Source organism: Apodemus sylvaticus, chromosome 10, assembly GCF_947179515.1.
Source record: "Apodemus sylvaticus chromosome 10, mApoSyl1.1, whole genome shotgun sequence".
Classification (NCBI taxonomy): domain Eukaryota; kingdom Metazoa; phylum Chordata; class Mammalia; order Rodentia; family Muridae; genus Apodemus; species Apodemus sylvaticus.
In genome coordinates this window covers 90,860,940-90,883,316 of record NC_067481.1, presented here as the reverse complement: position 1 = coordinate 90,883,316, position 22,377 = coordinate 90,860,940, and the positions used below count along the sequence as shown (strand labels likewise).

At 44.3% G+C, this 22,377-nt stretch overlaps 1 protein-coding gene across 1 annotated transcript in view; it reads right to left on the bottom strand.

Moving 5' to 3' along the window:
• Dock2 (dedicator of cytokinesis 2) overlaps positions 1–22,377 on the bottom strand; it is a 411,802-nt gene that overhangs the window by 331,168 nt on the left and 58,257 nt on the right. The window contains exons 7-15 of the mRNA XM_052194849.1: positions 21,091–21,226; positions 18,861–19,015; positions 14,460–14,541; positions 10,059–10,194; positions 8,572–8,647; positions 7,724–7,800; positions 7,049–7,174; positions 5,922–6,046; positions 58–156 (exon numbers count right to left, since the gene is read on the bottom strand). Of these exons, the coding sequence (XP_052050809.1) occupies positions 58–156; positions 5,922–6,046; positions 7,049–7,174; positions 7,724–7,800; positions 8,572–8,647; positions 10,059–10,194; positions 14,460–14,541; positions 18,861–19,015; positions 21,091–21,226 (1,012 nt within the window). The remainder of the gene's footprint in view (positions 1–57; positions 157–5,921; positions 6,047–7,048; positions 7,175–7,723; positions 7,801–8,571; positions 8,648–10,058; positions 10,195–14,459; positions 14,542–18,860; positions 19,016–21,090; positions 21,227–22,377) is intronic.

Below are 22,377 nucleotides of genomic sequence, written 5' to 3'. Positions count from 1 at the left end.
GTGCCTTACTTGCTGTGAAGCATTCACTGCCATCGTTACTGTTGATATCATTATTACCTTGACCGTTTCAATCCATCGGGGCTGTTTGACTTGGTAGTACACGACTGAGTGGTACTCGTTCATAGGCTTGTCCCCGGCTCCCACACAAATTGCATTCTGACCAAGACAAAATGGTAAGAAACACTATAACGTTGCCATTATCTGAGGTAGGCAGTTTGGCCCAAAGGCCAAGGCTAATGTTGGGGGTCAAAGAACAGCTTCTCCTTCCCTAACCCTTCTGTCAGCCTCTTATTCCGGCAGTGCTTCTCCATTATGGATTTCCACACTGTCATCCCCTGCCTCGAAGTGATAGCTGCCTCACTGCAGAGATTCCATTACTTCTCTTCTGAAATGCACTAGAGCCTGCTAGGTCCTCACGTGGCTGCCTATTGTAAACGGTAACCAGCCTTAGAGTTACTGCATGCTGCCCCTACTACTAATCATACTTTTACCCAAAATTGAATGTCCATAATATTTACGAACAATAACCCCTTTCTGATGGACTCCCAAAACTAATGCACCACAGTGCCTTCTGGAAGATGGCAGCAGCTTCAGAAAGACTCCTGGGTATCCAATCTGGGAAATAATTCTGAGGTAAGAAGCTGAGGTTTTCACTGATTTGGTAAAGCACAGGAGGAGCACTCTCTGGAGTCATACCTAGACTAAATGCTAGAGCAGAGGTTTGCAACCTGTGGGTCATGACCACTTTGGGGATTGTCAAAAAAAATTCCTTTCATGATGGTTGCATATCAGATACCTGCACATCATTTATTTAACATTATGATTTGTAACAGTAGCAAAATTACAGTTATGAAATAGCAACAAAAATACTTTTATGGTTGGCGGGTCACCACAATATAAGAAACAATATTAAAGGGTCATAATGCTGGTAAGGTTGAGAACCACTGCCCTAGAAGAATGGACAGAATGTCAATTTTGTGGGGAAGAGCTCAGAAGAGTTCAGCAGTCATTTCTGACAATGAGATACAATGGCAGACAGACAGACAGACAGACAGAGACAGATTACTATACATAAAGGAGGGCTGTTTAAATGTAGCTGAGGAATGGGATCTTGAGGGAGATTCTAAGATGACTTTGAACGGAAACATGAGAAGAACATTCTGAGCAAAGGGAACACAGAACATGCATGTTGGTAGAGGATATTGGTACACACACACACACACACACACACACACACGTATGCACACCACCCTCGGTGCTTCAAAAAGGAGCTAAGTGACCAGCTCCAAATTCTCAGGAATTACTTCCCCATCCCTGGCTCTCCTCCTCCCTGTCCTTTGTGTCCATTAAATCACATTACCCAAGCTACACTCACCCAGAAGGGGCCAAAGTGTGGTTTTCATGCCACATTTTCCCTATCTTTAACTTCAAGTCTCCAGACTATTAGGAACATGATGATTGGTTTTGGATAACTACCTCTGAAACTGCCAGTTGAGTGCCTACAGGGAATTTTCTGATGAATGAGGGCAGGCCTCTCACCAGATTCTATAGAATGCTCCAACAGACCCGTGGCCAGATTGAGTCACCAAAGCGGGTCACAGGTTGGAATTCTGTGGCCCCTGTTGAACACTACACTGTGAGAAAGAGGACCTTGCACTGACACTGAAAAGCTCCTCTGTTTACTCAGATACTGGCAAGAAATGAGCTCAGCTTCTGTTAGGTTTGAATGGGAATGACCCCCCCCCCCACCAGGCTCATATATTTGAATGCTTGGTCTGCACTTGGTGGAACTCTTTGAGAATTAGGAGGTGTGGCCTTGTTGAAGGAGGTGTGGCCTAGTTGCAGGAAGTGTGGCTTTGTTGTGGAGGTGTGTTACTGGTGGTGGGCACTGAGGTTTTAAAAGCCCATGCCAGGCCCAGTCTCTCTCTCTCTCTCTCTCTCTCTCTCTCTCTCTCTCTCTCTCTCTCTCTCTCCTCTTATTCTGCCAGTCTGTTGCCATGTACCTGCCATGATGGTCATGGACTCTCTGCAATCATAAGCAAGCCCACAATTAAATTCTTTCTTTTGTAAGTTGCCTTGGTCATGGTGTCTCTTCACAGAACTAGGACAGTAACTAAGACAGCTTCTGAGCTGAATGATGGAACCTCTGACACAAATCCACTTAGAAAAAAAAAACAGGACATAGAAACCTATCTGAATAACCCCTTCTATAGAACAGAAAGCTATGAGCTGGAAATGAAGGAAGATGCTCTTTGCTACAGGATGAACCCTTGCAGGGGAGCTTCCATAAGCAATAAACTGAACCTTGCTTCCTAAAGGTTCCCATCCCTGAGATAGAGCTTTGTGTCTAGCCTCATGCTAAGTCCTTATCACACACCACCCAACTCAATTCAAACCTCACAACCACCCCTGATGACCTCTTCTGTTATGACCATTCCACAGCTGGGTAAACTGAAGCTCTGAGTGGCACAACACTGGAGACCCACTAGTCCCTTAGGCGGTGTCCCTTCTTTCATAGCTGACACACCTTCCAGCCTAGAAAGATGGATGGTGGTGGCATTTGTGTGCTCGCAGTCTCTGTAGCCTCAGTGACTTTCACATAGCCTAAAAACTTGTGAAAAAGACGCATCTTTCTCTGGTGAGATAGAAACTGCCTCATAGAAGACAAATGGATATCACAAAACTATCTTGATCACGAATCTTTATGTCCTAATGCCAAAGAAAAAGGTCTCACTGCTATTCTGAGAATGGTGAAAACCATCTTTGTCTCACTCTCGGCGCTTGAGACCGACATGAATAGAGAAAGTGACAGGAGAGTATCCTAGGGAGGACTCAGAGTCCACACCGTGCTAAGGACTTCAAGGATGCTGTCCCTAGAGTTTGCCTATGCATCAAACGGACTCATTGTTAAAAATATAAGGCGTACATGAAGTTTGGAGAATGGCGTGAGAAGGGGCATCTAGGAGGTGGAGGGGAAGAACTAGGGTAGATTTATTCAAGCCACATTGTGTTCATGTATGAAAATCTCAAGGAATAAAATTTTAAATATTTTTAAATAAAGAAAACACTCTGACCGGGCAGTGAGCCCATTTTTTTAAGGACAATACATAAGTCCATGTGTCTCAATCAGGTTTTTATTCTTCGTATTGTGCATTCCCATGGCCCCTCAACTAACGATAAGAGCCTCCAGATAGTGTCAACAACTTCAGATGAAAATATGAATGGGCATCAGGAAGCCTGGAGGCTTTAACGTACACTTGACCTTGAAAAGTGGTCTCATTGGGCAAACTCAGGGTCCTAACACATGTCAGATTACTTCGTAGGAACCATGTGTGGGTTGGACCATGTCACACCATACCACAGATGTGAATGACTCTAAGAGAGAGTGCATTCTACACTGAGAAGGCTGCATGATGGGAAAATGCCAGTTAACACCTACAAGTAAAATCAGACCTGGAGTTCATCATTTCCTTTCTAATAACAATGGCCAAACTAATGGACACCTATAATGTAGATTACCTCATCTGATATTCACAGGAGTAAGGCGCCATAACTGGCCCCATTCGGGGCTGACTTTAGACTCTTGGGTGCACAGAGACCACAGAATCTGTTTAAGTCCTATTTGCTAATGCAAGATAAGACGGGCTTTGAACCTGGCTGCTTGGTTCCACAAGTCATGGTCTTAATCACATTATCACATTGCCTCTTACCTCTACCTGCTTGGCCTGACAGCATCTCTGGTAACTGGCTCAGCCTGTAATAGGCAAATGGGTTGCCTATTTGACCCCCTCAATCCCCTCCTAACGTTTCTCTTAGCCATGGTGAGCCATCTCTGCCTACTGCTCCCCTGCTCCCTGTCGTTGAGTGTGCAACATTTCGTGTATCTACTCTTATATAAGAAGAGACTATACTATGTGTTTTTAAGAATAAATATCCCAAACTAAGATCACAGGAATAATAAGAAGGATACAGAACTCAGAGCATTTGAACTCTGAATTTCCCAATCTAAGTAAGGTCCTTGAAACCCCAAATGGGGTTGGAGTAAGGTTAAAACACTGCTTAATGGATCTGTTCTGCCAAAGATGGCTGGAGAGAAATAACCATTTTCAGAGGGACAATTTCCACAGAAACCCACCATAGAGCTCAGGGGCATTTGAATGTGCTGCGTGATACTTAATTAGGTAGTAGTATTCATGTCTGCAAATAGGGAAGGAGAAGCCTCCCACAGGCTTTCTCAGTAATTTTTGGTAGTCAGTCAACTGAACTCCCCCATAGCATCACTAATGTACAAAACTGAAAATTATCAGTATGTCACATGGTTATTCTTCTTCTTCATGCTTGTCTGCAGTACGGGTGTCTGTCACCCAGCTCTGGCTTGAAGGAATGGCAATGGCAGACAGGAGAATAGATCAGACACAAGGCAAGATGTCAGTTTGCCTGTTAACTGTCCTTTCTAATTTGTCCTTTGCCCGTGTGGAAGGCAAGTGATACCAATTTCTTACTGATGAGGCTGACTGAGGTTTACAAAGCTCTCTGGGCAGGTAACTGGACAAAAGAATGACTTCAACGAAAGATCCACACATTCCCAGAATGAAAGTTTTCCTTTCAGCCACAAGCCTTCTGTCTTCCCATGTGTTCTTTCAAGTCAAACGTGTCTTGCTCATTTTGTTTTTCAGAAGAGTATTAGCATCCAACAAAAGAGGGATGATGCTAGGGGTTCTGCTCATCAGAAATTAATTAACCACAGAGGTTTTAAGAACAAAAAGACAGTTGTAAAAACCTCCTTTACATTTAAAACCGATACTGAGTCTTCCCAGGGTTTTGTTGAAACCACTAGCAGCCTCGATTTGAAACTGGCAATATGTTGGAGAATCTTCTTAAGGTTACAGGCACTGTGGTGAGGAGACTGGAGTCATTCCCCATCTCTGCCACTGTGAATTACAGGACCTAAGACCAGGTTTGCTCCACAGGAGCTTCTAGTCTCCCTTTGAAGTTCTGGTGATAATGACCACCATGCTACTAGCCAGCCTGACGCGGGGACTATTGTCTTCAGGGTGCTAGTCACTCTTAGGCAGAAGGTGATAGGTAGTAGCAGGCCTGAGCCCCAGTTCCTGGGGTGAGGACTGGTGGCTGGCCCTTCTACACTGCCCCTTACTTTGTTATCTGACTCCCTATAGGTGGCCTAGCCTAGGAGGGATGTGTGCCCACGCTGTAACTTCTGCTGAGAGCTGATCTCATTTTTCAGCTAAATATTCAGAGAGGAAGAATTCAGAAGCAAAACCCTCCCACACACTGGACACGAGTGCTGACAACCTTAAAGGAAACATAAGCAAATAGATATAAACACACATGACAAAGATTGTACAGGACATATGCTGTGTAAATAGAACCATGTGCTTTGCCTTCTTGAATACATGCTGCTAACCCTCTGGAGACCAATTTGCGAATAAGACTTTCCACCCAAATTTCTGGCTGACGCTGGGGAGTTGAATTTAGTGCTGAGGATGTCTACTTTGAAGACATTCTGAGCCTCCACACCAGCCCAGGGCTCTGTATTGATCTTTGCCATGGATTTTGCCTGAATTAAACTAGCTTGGGCTTCAATGAAAACAACATTTTAACTGCAAAAAAAGATAACCTATAAACAAATGTGGGCATGTGCACATGCACACACACATACACACACACACACACACACACACAGAAACAGATCAGGGAAGTATACATTGAAGAATTCTTAGGTAAAAAGACTAATTAATATAGGCTCTAATTAGACCCTAGAACAAGGAATTAAGCAAGCTATACAGTATAGATCATGTGTCTCAATGGCTTCCCTAAAACTCTGATCTTTCGGAGAGCAGATAATTATGATGGGTCCCTCAGCCCCGGATCCTGTCACTCAGCGCTCCGGAGTCCCTTACAGGTAGCACTTTGCCATCCTCTGTGCACACACACATAATCACTTCCACATTCCGTTGCGTGGTCTTGGTGTACTTGTCAAAGTCACCTTGTAAGAGAGTGATGTAGATGTCGTTCCTGACATCCCCTGAGGATGGAGAGAAGACCAGAGTTAGAGTCAGACACTAACCACAGAAGTGGAGGGGACAGGGAGGAGCAGGAAAGACCATTAATAAAATGAAAATCCGAGCAGTTTGAAAAGAGCATTTTTTAACCTGACAGGGGTGCTGGAGATATAAGTAGCAAGGGTCAGAATGCTGGAAAAATCAGCAGCAGAAAGCCAGGTGGGGTGGTCAAAAATGGCCATGTTTTCTCTGTTAAAACCATTCAATTTCCATCCTCTAGTGACACCTTCTGGGAAGGGAAAGGAAGGCACCAAGAGAAAAGATCTTGGCCATCAACCACAGATCCTAAGAAAGCAGGTATCATTAAATCACAGTTCAGAGCCCACCCTGGACCACCAGCGTTCAGCTATAGGAGAGAAAAGGATGAGTCAGAGGGAGTGTCGTTACACAATCTGCCTTCTGAAAACCCTCTGTACATATCTTGAACATATTAATGGGGTGGTTAATTAATAGGAGAGGCACGGAGAGACTTAAAAGGACTCCTGAATACTTTGTATGGCATTTGGACAGGTTACTGTAAACCTGGGCTCTAACATGTTACTGTAAAAATGTACTCTAAAAGCTTGAAAGTGACAATACCCCACCCCCAACTAGAATGGGATCGTGGTATGTACAATAAAACAAAGATGGTGTCCGTGAACTTCTGACTGGCAAAGCAAGTTGCAGCGCTACATACAAAGCTTGTTAAAATAGCTTGTGTCTGTGAAGTATGATCGGGAAGAAGGGGATGTGTGTGTGTGTGTGTGCGCGTGTGCGTGTGTGTGTGTGTGTGTGTGTGTGTGTGTGTGTCTGGCGTTTGTGCTTACACTGAGAACAAATATAAGTTTCTGTATATGAAAACATTGTTTTCGGTGGCTTTTGTTCAGATAGAGAAATAAGATAAATGGAGTTGACTCATGAAAATAATGAATTACACAAGCTGGACTCCTCTTCCTCTGAGGAAGGTCACTGCAGCTGTGTCCCACCTGGCATGATGATCTCTGGGAAGCCCAGCTTCCGGGCTACCACGGTGGTCCTGTCCACTAAGTGTGGGTAGTCTTTGCGGATCTGAACAATGTCACCCACCAGCATCTTCATGGTCACCCAAAGGCCTGGAAGGGAACACACGACCACTCAGCTTCTCTGTCTCTCTTCCTCTCTCTTGCTTTCTCTCTCTCCCTCTCCCCTTCACTCTCTCCCTCTCCCTCTCCTCCTTCTCCCCCCCGCCCCCGATACCCTCTCCTCCATCTCTCCTTTTACTAAAATAACAGATACTTCATGGATGCAACAGGCCAGCCCCTGGGACTCTGGGAAACATCATATCTGGGTCAGCCTTGGACAGTTATCACATCTCTGCACCCAAGCTCTTCTAAAACAGAGAGGATTCCAGCTACTATCTCACAGGACTTGGGTAAGGATGGGCTCGCGTGTAACTTAAAGGGTCTGACACACAGGAGAAAGCAGTTCCTCACGCTTATTCACAAAGGAAATGCCTATCCTGTGCCTCAGTGAGTGGCCTATCGTGCTATAGGCAGCATGCTGTAAAGCTTCCCATTGTACTATCTGGGCTCAGGACTTGGATCCATTTACTGATGTAGCGGACGCTCCTGGGCTGTAGCAAGTTCATTGTACAAGGACTCTGCATGACAGTGATCCCATACCTTGGCCTCCACTGTCTCCTTTGGAAGCTATGACTTTGCCCAGAAGGCTGTGAAGGAAATCATTCTCAGCTGAGACCCTAGGAAGGAAAAGAGAGCACAAATGTTCCTGTGAGGCCGGATGGGGGTCTCCATCTTGTATCCTATATTTCCGTGAAGGAGATACCTAGCACTGCTTATGTGCAAAGCGAGCCTTCCAGTGTCAGCTCAGAGAAAGCAATGCCCTCTTCACAAACAGCATGGCTCTGCAATTTGAGGCCACCAATGATTGCCACAGTAGAAGGTGTTCAAGGGACAGGAGAGATCTCCAAGGCTTTGACATGAATGTCTTCTCTGGAAGGTAACAAGGATTTCAGTAGCTCTGTAAGACCTAGTCACTCACCCTGACCAAAGTCACTGGCCCCGTTACCTGGAGATCTCTGTGGTACTCTGATGCTGCTCTAAACATGGAATCGTTTTCAAGCAAAAAAAAAAATATATAATTACCTCCTTAGTTGCCCCTGCTTCTCATGTCACAAATATATATGTGGCTTCCACAAAGGGGCTCCTAATTAGCCATTCCTTCCCACTCTGTGACCCCTACTACACTTGTAATTAATGCCTTAAGCTTTGGTTGATTATCTGCTTAATTAACCATCCGAAGTAAAAGCAGGGTCACGGTGACCTTGGCCACCCCTTCACCCTCGTGCCTGGCACTCTTCCCCGGGCTGCAGTAAGTCTTTGGGTCATTAGCATGTCAGCGTGCCCTCTTTGGAGCTCCGCCTTCCCCCTTACTAAGGTGAGGAACAAGTTCACCCAGCGCAGCAGTAAGAGTAGGGTGGACAGCCTGGAGCCACAGGGGCGCGACTTACGGATGAAAGGGAATAAAATGTTGTTTCTCTTCATCACTCTCAGCCTTGCCCTTGATGATGTCGGTGATGTCCATAACTAGAAAGACAGAGGGCGTGAACGAATGTTAGTTAAGCCAGGCAGGGTAACGAGAAGAGTGGATTATAACACAGAAGGGAAGGGAGGAGACATGGAGGGGAGGGGAGGGTATAGTGACGGCAGAGGAAATGGCTAGAAGTGGGGCATCAAGGTTCTTGTTAGATGTGTATACTGAATCTCTTTGGTACCCGCAAAACCCTGGAGCAGGAAATCTGCAGGACCCAAGCATCCAATGAAAGAGCCTCTGTCCACGACCATTCTTTCGCATAGCACATGCACAGAATGGTTGAATCCTTGAGCCTTGCCAATTGACTCCTTAGGCCGTATGCAAGTACACCAGGGATGACTGGAAAGGCAGGGGGCTTGTAATGGCAGAAGGAAGTATCCCAAGATAACAAAATGGGCGAGATACAGGGATTTAAAAGAGTTCATGATTTAAAACTTGTTTTTTTTATTATCAGTTTTGAAGGCTCTGCTTTGTTAGTTACTCATAATTATGTATCTGTGTGTGATTGCATGCATGTGTAGGAATGAGTGCAGAGTCTGTAAGCATCTGATGCCCTGGAACTGGAACTATAGGTGCTGCTGGGATCTGAACTCTGGTCCTATGGAAGAGCATCAAGCACTCTTAACCACTGAGCCATCCCTCCAGCCACACACACACACACACACACACACACACACACACACACACACCTGCCCAATTTATATTTTAATAATAAGAAAAAAGTGATCTATCCAATTGCAGTGTCACAGGTTTTTAAATCATCTTTTGAGAAAAATATACTTCAATTGAAATAAAGTGTGTTAATTAAAAAAAGAAAATATATTAGGTAAATAATAGCTCCTTCCACTAATAGCCAGAGAAAGAGAGCACATAAACCATAAAAGTAGGGCAGGAATGATGAAGCTCTGGGTGCACACACTGCCAGCACCAGAGGAAGGGCGGAGCTGCGTGGCTCCGGGCAGCCCATGAGGACCCTGCAATACCCCCACTCTCTGAATGTCTGTTCGCATCTGGAACTCAGATGGATGGCGTGACTCACCCTGTGTAACTGCATTTCCTATTCTGGATATTATTTTTTTTTCAAAATGATTTGCTCCCTGTAATTAGATCTGGAGCGGATTGTTCTTCCTTTTTCACAGGCAAAAGGGAGCGGAGGCGCCAACTGCTCAGACGGCAAGGCGTTCCTGGGTGGGCTGCCCAAGACCTTAGGACCGCATTATTCGCCAAGCTTCTCATAAATCTGAACTTAGTCACCGGTGACCTCAGTTGGTTGCCACAAATGTAGTTATGAAGGACTGCTCAGCCCAGATTTTGCAGGGGTGGGGGTATAGAAATAACCTTTAAAATTCAGCCATATAAAACGTGCGCTCTAATAAAATATAACTGAAGGGCATCAGTCATCACCTGCCACCCCAAAGGGTCTCCTCAGCCCCTGGGTGCACTTCTTGGCATTAATGTCCTTAAGATCCATCTTCCCAATTCGGACTATTTGACAGATCAAGAAAATCTTATCCCTGTTGAGGTCTTTGTTTCCAAGATCCTGTAAGGGCAGGAAAGAAAACAGTTATGATTGTGCATTTAATGAAAACGTGTAAAATAGGGACAAAGCAAGTGCTACTTCTAAGGACTGTGATTGTCATTTTAATGTCACCATCGACCTTTGGGAAGGTAGAAAATGACATCACCACACCCTCTTTGGACAGATAAGGAAGGCAAGACCGAGCCAAGATCCTGAGTAGCAAGACTCCAGAGCTTCCCGCTGCATCATCTCATCTGATCCCTGACAATTTGCTCAAGTACTGTTAAAATGATGCTATTTTTGCATCTACTTCCTCTATAGGACAGCTTCCTTGGGATCATAACCTTGGCCCTTGGTGACTCTGGAGATTAGTGACTGAAGCAGCATCATAGAGGCATGCCCTGAGCATCACATCATCCTTCTGTGGTATATTTAGATGCCCAGTCTTTGTGGGGCTCCCTGCCAGCTAGGAAGAGCTGGGGCAGAAACAGCAAGACATGCTATTATGCTGGCTTAGACAGGCAACCCTTGGCCTGCCCTTGCCGCAGAGCAGCTAACCATCTGAGTTAATTCTCTTGTGAGCATATGCAGAGGAGGGGTGGGGGGAAGCTACCGGCTCACATCAGGACCAGCACCCAGGTAGAGCAGCCAGCCCCCGCCTCTCACTGTAAGTGACATGATAAAGAGGAAATGTAGAGGGCAGAGTCTCTGGGATAAGACAAGCCTCTGACATGGCCCAAATCTCCTGACAAGGGCATTGGCCAGTTAAATCTCTTGTTCCAGTTAGGCTAGGCTATGATGTGTGACTAGTCAAACTCTAATCCCCATGTTGCTATGAGCCTCATGAGTCAGTTGACTTCCATGAGTGAGGTTGCCTTCCATAACATCCACAGGCCATGTTTAAGGCCTTCATAACAAAGCCCGAGTTTTTGTGCCAAAGAAGGAACGGAGCTCAGAACTGTACTCCAGAAGTTCTGGGTTTTTTTTTTTTTTCAACTGTCTTGCCTCCCTCCAGATTCAAACGCATCTTCTAAGGTGCTCCTGAAAACCCTGAATCACAAAGGGCTCTCCTTCCACCGACTTGTGGAGTAAAAAAGGTTTCCCCTATCACTGGAATCACCCTGGTGAGCAGGGAGAAAAAGAAGGCAGGAGTGCAAGGGTAACTGAGAAAGTCCGCTGCACCTTCACCCTGCTTTGCCCCAGAGGATCTGCAAGACTCCTTCAACGATTCCAGTCTGGAACCGCCAAGGAACTCATCTCTGGAAGACAGGGTGAGGTTTTGGGTTTGTTTTGGGTGTCTTGGTTTATTGTTTTTTTTTTCTTTTTGTCTTGTCTTGTTTTGTTTCTTATCCCCAGCAGCTTTAATAACTCCGTGTTTCCTGCCCTGTTAGTGCTCATCCCTCCAAGCTGACATGAAAGGGACTAGACATAATGGACCCAGCTGTCCTCGCCAGCTGATTCCTCACTCTTCTCTCTATTATTATCCAGAGATTGCTTTATTGCTCTGGAGATATACACTACTCTCTTTAAGCTCCGGATCCTTCTTCCTAAACACACCTCTACCTCAATGTCTGCCTCTTATTCTTCTTCATAATCAACTTCTCTCTATGCTCAAGATCTCTGTCCTCGGGCATTTACAATGAACTCCACTCTTGGCTCTCCCCTCTCATTAAGGTGTTTTTGTAGTTTTGAAATATGTAGACTGATGTGTTTGGGAGACATACCAGAGCCATGGAGGCCTTGACGCCTGAATGGCTTCCACCAGCACAGAATTGCTCTGCTGAAGCCCTGACCTCAGCACCTCAGAGCATGGCTGCTTTTGAAGATAGCTCTTAGAGATACAGTGTGGTCAAAATGAGATCATGAGAATGGGTTAATCCAATATAATGTCTGTTTTCACAAGCAGAGGAGTCGAGAAGCCATAAACACACACACATTCTCTCCCTCTACCTCTCCTCCCTCCCATTCTCTCTCTCTCTCTCTCTCTCTCTCTCTCTCTCTCTCTCACACACACACACACACACACACACACACAAACATACACACACAAACACACAAACACACATACACACACAAACACACACACACACACACACACACACACATAGCTCTTGGTCCATCCCGTTTTCCTACAGTGGGCCAAGGAGGGTAAACTCTTAGGAAGCTGATGGGGGTGACATCAGCAAGCAGCCAAACCCATATGCCATCGTCGCAGGCCCAGAGAGCCATAATCCTGCCCCTGGAGAGGAGACCAGAGAAAGCAAGCATCCAGAGGGCAGAGAAAGAATGCCAACTAGTGCCCCAGATGCCAAGTCATAGCTCATGTCCCACTTAAGCAAGCGTCACTGTAACACCCAGTTGAAAGTAGCTTGTGGTCACACAACATCATGTCACCCTGTTTTAATTATCTGTGTTATTTGGATTTCTCTCTGACATTATTGCTGTGTACTCATTATTTGTTTACTACTTTTATATTAATTAATTAATTAATTTTATTTTTAAAAACTCCTACTTTCCTGTTGTCTGAAGCTGCAGGAAAGAGAGATGTGAATTGAAAGCCACGGTAATGCACCTGGTTATTATAGCAGGTGGTGTTTATTTTAAGTTTTCTTGTTCTGCTTCACCCCGCATCCCCAAGTGTTAGAATTTTAAGTCCAAAGCATAAGTTTTAAAATAAAATGAATAAAAATAATTTTATATTAATTATTAATAATAACCTATTATTATTTCAGGCCCACACTACGAGACCGGAAAGCAAGGGCCGCATCAGTGTGCTTGCTGCTGTATCCTAGCAGTAGGCTCAGAACTTCCATGTGGCTCTTGAATCCGTGGGAAACACGAGAACACCATGACCTTTCATGTTCCCAAATGGAGATGCCAATCATCCCAACAGAGGGGAGCGCTAATCTGTCCAGCCGCTCAACTGAAGGTCTCAAGTTCACTTGTTCTGCAAGGTAGGGGTGTGGCAGCACTGTGTCGTGCAGCCAGGATCCTGTTCTCACTAATACCATGTGACACAGACTCATCCATGCCCTTTCCTTCATGCTCGCATCATGGACTGGTCCTCTGCATCACGAAGCTCTGATTGATTCCCTGTCCTCCCCCGTCTCGGGAAACATCTGTCTCTTGGTTTAATCAGGAAGGCCCGTGGGACTCTCCTATTTGTCAAGCAAATAAATAGGCTCCTCCTTCTAACTAGTAATAGATAAAAAGACTGAAGCACATTTGTATATGCCATGAAAACCCTGTCCAAGTAATTAGGCCCTATGATCCCATTCCATGCCTCTGGCCTATTTTTTTTTCAGGAAATAACAAACAAAATAAATCAACTATACCCCAATCTAATCACGATGTAACATAAGACACTGCACTTAATGGACTGTAACAGGAAAATCATTGTAGAGCAAGGTAGGTTAATCTAGCATGTCGGTCACTTCTGGATCCAACTCGTCAGTTTGGTCAATGCCAAAACCTGTCCCCACTCCTCCTCCTCCATAATTTCCCTCTCTAATGCAGGCAATGGAGCACAAAACCACACAGTCTTCTCCCCAGAGGAGCTGGCAGACAATGCCAGTATCCTTAGTGAAGAAAGGACAAGGGGCGGGGGGGGGAGGGGTGTTCCCTGCTAGAAACCCTAACCCTGTCTCATTCTGTTCACTGCATCCCCTACTCAGACCTAAAGGGTCAAGTTCAATCTCAGAAATAACTCATCCAAATAACAATTGATTTGAGTCTTCTATATATAAGTCATCCTGGTAAGTTTTGGTATGTGGAAGGATGATCCTAAGGACCTGCCAGGTCTTCAGCTACCTATGGCTCGATTATATTCAAAATGTCCAACTTAATAAGGCAACCAATATTCTAGAAAGGTCCTAATTTTTTTCCTGGTGTATTTTAGATGTGCTTTCAGAAAGGCTTGAACCACAGAAAGAAAATTAGATTCATTGTGAATTAACTAAAAAATAAAACAGTATCTGCTGTGCCCAGGGTTAACTAGCCACTGCTGCTCAGACAAGTGTACTTGCTTACATAGTACTGTGTTGTCTGTGTGTACAGGAGTCAGATAGAGAAGGGGAAGGGCAAAGGAGATGGTTCATGTTCCCAACAGCATCCTCAGGACACACAACGTTTCTGTGAGCACTGGATCCCTATAGAAAGCCTGGAACACAGCTCTGCCCAGAGACCATGCTCCACTGTGATCAGTGCTCAGCCGGCTTCCTTCCCAAGCTCCCCAAGGCCAGATCATCGGGTGTATAGAGCACAGTGGCCAGAGAGTGCACACTCACCGTGAAGACTACCTTCAGGTTATTGAGCATCTCAATTTCCTTTGGGAATCCTTTGCTGCCCCATCGCACCAGATAGTTCTCACTGTGGGAGGAAGAGTAGCAGCCTGTTACAGGTGGAGCATCCAATCATAGATATGTATGAGCCTCAGCTATGTCCTTAGCACCATTGTGGCTACTGGAGACAGGGCAGTGTTTGGGAAAAATATGTTCGTTCCCTCTAAAAGGTAAGTTCTGTTGGGAGACAGACATTAAGTGGGGGGAAAGAATTATGAACATATGTGTATCCATGCACACCTTCCTCCCCAACTGTTAAGAACATTCTGGCACAGCTGCCTAATATTTTTGCTGAGCAGCTGCATACTCTGTAGAGGTTATTGAGAAAGTCAAAGATGAGAAAGGAAAGGATTTTAGCAGGCTCTGCAGAATGCCAAGAATGCTTCTCCCTTTCCAGCCCGCTCTCCTTCTGAGACTGAATTCACATTCTTGAAGTTATCCTTTGGGTGTACAACTGCTTCTACTAATAGAATATCTTACTATGATGGACCCTACAGTTTTTACTTTTGATAAATTTTCAATAAACTATTCTAATGCTATTTGAATAATGCTACATGATAGTGATAGCCAAGTGTCCTGTAAATAACACATTCAGGATGTCATAAGATTGCACATTGGAAAGTCATACTGGTCAGAGACATCTTTGCTAAGGAAAAAACACATAATCAAGTTGAGCGTGGACCAGGAAAGGCTGCTGGTGAGGTAGAGATGTATGCAAAGGTCATGAAAGGAATCTACGAATGCTAAGAATTTAGCATTAAAAGCTAAATGGTCAGAGGATACATTAAATGGAGACCCAGAGCAAATGGCTGTGTTGGCCATTCAGGATTTTCAACTCTATCTTTAAACTAGTGGAAGGGATCTAGAGAGATGGATCAGGGGTTAAGAGCATTTGGGGTTCATGCAAAGGACCCAGGTTTGGTTCTCAGTACCCATATAGAAAAGCTCACAATGGCCTATAATTCCAATTCTAGGGTATCTGACTCTAGCTCATCTGGTCTCTGTAGGCATCTTCACAAACATGGTGTGCATACAAATAGGCAGACACATACACATAAAATAAAATAAATCTCTAAAAAATTCTAAAGAAATGGAAATTCAGTGAAGAGTTATAAGAAGGGATGGTGGCTACCTGTCACTCAAAGGTGCCCCAAGACCCAAACATGACCATTTGCCCTCTGACCTCTACTGGCAACTACATACACCCTAGGTATAGAGTTAGTGCACCCAGGCCAGGAAGACTGAGAGGTCCAGCACAATGTAATGCAATGCTGTACTGTGAGACATTAGATGTTATACGATACCCAGAAACATACAGTTGGTGGCAAATAAATGCCCTTAATTGGAATTAATGAAAAATAAAATAGCAATATAACCAAATTCATTTCCAGTAGGCAGCAAAAATTACTCACCAAGTGAAAGAGAACTGCCTTCCTTAGACTCTCTCTCTCTCTCTCTCTCTCTCTCTCTCTCTCTCTCTCTCTCTGTCTCTCTCTTTCTCTCTTCACTACACTCAGAATGGTATTCCCTTATTTATTTCCTTATTTGTCTGGAGTTTCATTGTTAGTTTATTGTTTTTATTTTTGTAAACACTGAGAATTGAAGCCAGGGGCTTGTTCATGTTAGGTAAGTGCTCAACTACTGAATGTTGTTGTTTGCTGTTGTTGTTGTTGTTGATTTTGGAAAGGTCTTGCTAAGTTTCCAAGAGTGGCCTTGAACTCACATTCCTCATGCCTCAATCTCTAGTATTGCTAAAATGACAAATCTGCTCCACCCAGCCAGACTCTCGAAGAAGGTTAAAGAGAGCAGAAGGATCAAAACAAAAGAGGGGCAGGGAACCTAGGGGAGATGTAGCCCAGCCTTCAATTAACTCACAGTTAAAGTGCAATCAAATTAAATGCACAAATGTTTTTCATTTTTTTTATTAAAGCTAAAACTTTCACTGGGATGGATAGCAAACTTGCTATCAATGAGACACTTGCTATTGGTAGCATGAAGTCTCTATCAGACATTTTTAAATGACACCCCCCTTGGTTATTTATGTGTTGCCCATGTTGAAATGTCTGGGTTCTGTCCAGCATTTTTCATCACATGGTACAATCCCTTTTATGATCAGCCTATTCCACCTAAACAGCAGGCACCTGCAATTTCCTTCTAAGAGAAATGTAATCATAAATAAGAAAAGCAATTTAGAGGGCTGAGCTACTCCCATCCATCCTTGCCCAAGAAGACATGATGATAGAATCTGAAGGCTTGAACCATCAACACAGGTAAGGGAAAGGAGGGATTGCCCCATGCTCTTGGACTCGTTAGGACATAAGCTTAGCCCTGGACTGGTGCCTGTGCTGCAGCATCTTTGTCCTACTTAAAATAATGTACTTTTAATTTCCAAGTCAGATCTCTTTGGAGATCCTGAGAACCTGGCCACAAATGTTCCTGACCTGGAAAGATCAGTTCCAGACAAGTTGCCTCCAGTTCCCATCTGATCCCTGACAGAGGATGCCATAACATCTGGTTGGGATAGTAGGTAAGACTAGTAAAAACTAGTACTGAGATACTAGGTGGCTAGACGGGGCGGGAGTAGAGAGGATTTCAGCTTGAGAGAAAGAACACTTATCTGAGTCAGACTGACACGGGGAGGATTCCAGGTCTCTCTGCCTCTTCCCCAGCTCTCTTCTGTTAGGTACTTTCAAGATCCTGATCCTTTTTGCCTCTTTCCTCCTCTCCCTAAGTGCTGCCCTGTGTCCCTGGCACTCCCAGAGGTACCACTCAGACATGTCCAATAGAGTATATCATCCAGGGTGGTACATCAGGAAGCAAAGTGGACCTATCAATGATCTATCACCTCCCTCCACAAAGATGATTGAGGCCATCCATCAGTGAGTGAGCCAGGGGGCAGGCACCATCACCAATGCAGACCCAAGTTGCCATGTTTCTAAGGGACACCAGGGTCCTAATACTAGTGCTGTCAAGACCTCAGGTGCCTGTAGTACAATTGCTAGGAGACAGGAAGCAGCCTATGACACATGAGTAAAAGGGCCTATAGAAGCAGGACCTAGTATCTTTCTAGTATCTAGTGGATATGACAGAGTATCTAGTTTTAGTATCATATCCACTAAGACTGAGCCAGGTGAATGGCAGGGACTTAAGTATTCAATAAAGTCTAGTTTTCCACAATAACTGTGCTGAAACTCTGGTGGCAATCATACAAGACACGTGACACATACAACTCATATCTGGGTGGCAAAATTACATGGGGGATAACTTTCCTTTGAAGTCAAGTGGACATGGGTATAAGCTTCAGCTCTGTCATGTGTAAACATGTATGACTTTGGGCAAATTTCCTGACCTTTCCTCATCTCACCTTCTCACCTGAATATCACACTAGGAACAAATGAGATCAACTACAGACCCACATGCAGCCTTCCTAGCTGAACAGCCCTACCACATATGACCATCTCCTGGTGAACCACCCTTTACTAAAGCACCACTATCCACCAGGCACTGCCAATGACTTTGTCTGATCATCCTCACAGTTAACTAGGAAAATGCCCTTTTCCCCATAAACACCGAGATTATAACCTAGCTCCATTCTAATGCTCAAATGGAGACTGGGTGCTCCAAAACCCCACCCCTTGGAGTTAGATGAGGATCAGCTGAGGGCAAGGATTGTCTGAGCCACAAGCATAATTGAGGGGGATGGATCTGGGGGCTGTCAATATTTTTTAAGATTCCCAAAGACATTTCCCGTCCTTGAGCTGAGGCATCCAGGAGTTCCCTCACTTCCTCCATTCCCAACAGCAATCAATGTAAAGGAGCTGTGGTGATAGCCTATTGGTATCCCGGGCCCATATTAACACAGACTTTTTCTCACTGAAGCCTGAAAATAATGGCCAGAGAGACCAGTGCTTACGGTTTTCAAACAGGAGACTGGAGAGCACCGAATGCTTAGCAGCTAGTTAGCTAAGGAAAGTCAAACACTGGAGCAAGGATGTGAGCTTTTATGGAGGCCTGAGATATTTCACCATTCATCCTCAGCTCCCATTTTAACAACAGGCATTTTTAGTCTACAAATTGCCGTTGGTCTGAATCTCATGATTTTCAGTAACCAAAACATGTTATTGTAACTATAAATCCACTAAGAAAACAGATCTAGTGTCAAATAACACTTCCATCCATCCACCTCCCACAACCTCCAAGGAGTTCTTCCCACACCATCAAAGAAATTCAGTTTCTTTCCCAGTAGCAATTACTCCACAGAAAGCGATGGGAAGAAACCATCCTTGGTGAGTTTCCAACTCCGACTTCCCACAGGCAGAGGGGTCAGAACACACCAGGCACACTGACCTTATGACCGTGTGCTTGTGGGGGTCATAGAGAGACATGAAGAGCTCAGCGTCCTCCCCAATTCGGCACACAAAGTTTCTCACAAAGACGTAGAGGCTGTGTGTGGGAGATGAGGAGATCCGAGAGTAAATCCCATAATCCGGCTGATCTTTTGACTGAAGGGTAGAAAGAGGAAGAAAACGGGAAGATGTAACATGGTATCCCAATGCCACTTAATAACAGAAAAGTTCTCTGCATCCTGAAAACCCCTCCCTCTGTAAGCCTGAATCTTTGAGCATCCAACCACCTCTACCATGACAAGCTTCTACAGTCTAAGGTTTTTCTCTTTGACTTTGCTTGCTTCGGTCTTTTTGTCCTTGGAGATCTCACCACTGACCCACGATTCCCCATGAAGCTAGTATCATAAAAAGCACAAGCTATAAAGAGAATCTATTTGTAAGTACTTGTGTTTTTTTAAACTAATTTCATGTCAACTTGACATAAGTTAGAATCGTTTGGAAAGAAAGACTCTCAATTGAGAAAATGCCTTCATAAGATTGACCTATCGGTAAGTCTGTTGAGAATTTTCTTGATTGCTAACTGAGAGCAGACAGCACAGACCACTGGGCACAGTGGCACCCCTGGGCAGCCAGTCCTAAGTTGTATAAGAAAGCAGGCTGAGAAGGCTATGAGGAGCAAGCCAGTATGTAGCATTGTTCCATGGTTTCTGCTTCTGTTCCTGCCTTGAGTTCCAGACCAGACTTCTCTCAGTGATGGAGTGTGTCCTGTGAATTGTAAGATGAAATCAATCCACTCCTCCTCAAGTAGTTTTTGGTCATGGTGTTTCAACATAGCAATAGAAACCCTAAGACAATGCTCTTAGCAGCATTATGCCTGTCACACATTGGAAACTACCCAAATACCCTACAGTCAGTCAGTGATATAGACCATATATGATATAGACCAGTGATATAGTGATATAATCTGGCCAGTGATACACACATCGACATTAGGTCAGCAATATATTGGCTCAGCATTGAAAACAACTCCCAGAGCAATATGCTAAGTCAAAAATGCCAAGATAGAAAAATGGATATTCTATTTAGAAGCTCTGAAAGAGTCAGAACTAGTAAGAGGATGCAATTAGAGGTTGCTGGGGCTTAGGGATGAAGAAGGTGCGTGAAGAAGTGGTACCGTGGTAGCACTGCCAAAGATAGGCTAATTGTTGAGTGGTCTATACACCACCATGTATTACTAACATCTGCCCAAGTGAAACTTAGAGACAGCAATTTTTACTACATGAAAGCAGTACCACCATAAGTCTAAAAATGTAATTGCTTTCCAAAGATGCACAGCAATTAACCAGATCCCCCAAGTCTATACATCTTAATGAACTATACAGTTAGAGCAGCCAGTCTGAAGCCATGAAGCTTCCCAGCATATTACACTCTCACTAGCAAATCTATTTTTGTACTTATTAAAAAATGATGATTGATTTCAGTGCATGATGTTTTTATTTGCACATTTAAAAAAATAAAGTTTGCAATAACAAAAATAACACATGGCAGCTAAAGTGACCATTTTTTAGTATGAATCATATTTAGTCTCCCTTGAAGTCTTTTGTTGGCTTGCCATCCTAGTGAAACTGATATCTGAGTGTTTTCCCACAATTCCCCCCAACTGCTCTAGAAGAACAGACTCTGGATAGACTCTACTGCCTACCTCTGCAAGTCAGTCCACTCCCCACAGCTCACCATGCCTGCTTGCACTAGACTTCTTTAGAACTTGGTCTTACCTCAGGGCCTTCAAACTTGCTGTTCCCTCTGCCTGGAGCATTGGCCATCAGACCCCCCCAGTGTGGTAGCTTCCACATTACTCTTTCACTCCTTCAAAAGACCTTTTCTGCCTCTTAAAGCATCTCCCAATTCAGTGCCTACTTTATTGCCTTTTATCACCAGCTGCAATTAATTTTTAATTAATTAATCTACATCTTTGCTACCTTCTTTCTCTTCTTTACTCTAGATGCTCCAGGAAATGGGAAAATTTGCTTGGCATTTAACTACCTGTGGGATGCATGCTGAATGACTTACAGATCTAAGTACAAAGACATAATAAAGCTTGCATTGTTGACGATCATCTCAGTTGTAGGCCAGATGTCCCCTTGAATAACAGTGCAGGAGCCTATTATTTTAGGTTTATGGTGGGCTAAATGCCAGCTTTGCTTGGCCAAAGGCTACTGAACAAAGCTCACCATTTCTTCTTTGATGCGCTCTGTGATTTTGTGAGTTGCCTCTTCGTGAGCATGGAACAAGCTAATGACACTGGTATTATCAGGATCCAATATGTTTCCATCTTCATCTCTGACAATGAGATCGAGTTCAAGGATTCTGTAAGGCAAGAAGAGATGGAGGTGATGGTGGAGAGGCCTTTAGGGTGGCGTCTGCTGCGAACGGTTGACTAAAAGCTAACACCTCTACTAAAAGAGAAATGGCTAAGTAAACTGATTAATAATGGAATACCAGGTAGTAGACTTTAAAAGTGTATCATTTGGGAGCTAGTGAGATGGCTCAGTCAGGAAAATGTTTGCTTTCCAAGCAAGAGGACGTGAGTTAGATTCTCTGAACCCACATAACAGAAGCAGACATGGGGACAGATGCTGGCAATTCCTGTGCTTGAGTAACAGGTAAATCTCTAGAGCTCACTGGCTGGCCAGCCTAGCCAACTTGGGGAGTTCCAGGCCAGTGAGAGACCCTGTGTAACACAAATCAGAACCAATGGTTGGAGCCAGGAGAACAATCCTACAGGGCCTCCCTGTAGATGTCGCCATAGGTGCAGCTACCTGCATGAAAACATGCACACAGAGAGATATCAGCTCTGCTCCATGTTTTCTGAGGTCACACAAGCCTCTCCTCAGCATTGGCTGAGTGCCTTTATCCCCCTTGGCATCACTACTGGCAGCATGGCCATGCAATGGTATGAGTCATATCTAGTTCGAAGATATGTCAGTTTTTTGGCATGCTTAGTAAAAAATACCTCCATCAAGAAAATAAAATATGGGAAAATAGTGTTTTTTATGTGAAATAAAACAAAGCAGACAACACGGGACAATAAACCTAGCCAGATGTGGTTTCTGGTTGCATGGGTAAGAAGAGCCATAGGTCCAGATGCCAAAATGGAGCAAACCACAGACATGGCTTCCCCATGAGAAAGGCTGAGGGCCTGGGGCTGGAAGACATGGAACACTCAAAGGAGGTGTGTGCAGTGCCTCAGTTTGTTTAATGTTTCAGTTCACATGCACACACACAGAGGTATTCATATATTATTCAATAAATGTGTAAGAATGGTTGCTGGGATAAAACTATCTGAGATATATCGATTGCTGCCCACTGCTTGCTCTTCAGATGCTTGGCTTCCAGGCCACAGGCTTTCGCTTCTTTGGTATTGATCGGGTGTCAACAGCGTCTGTCATTCTTGTTATTAAAGATACCAACAGCACTCATCATGCACTGACAGGAAACTCACAAGCATTAGCTACATT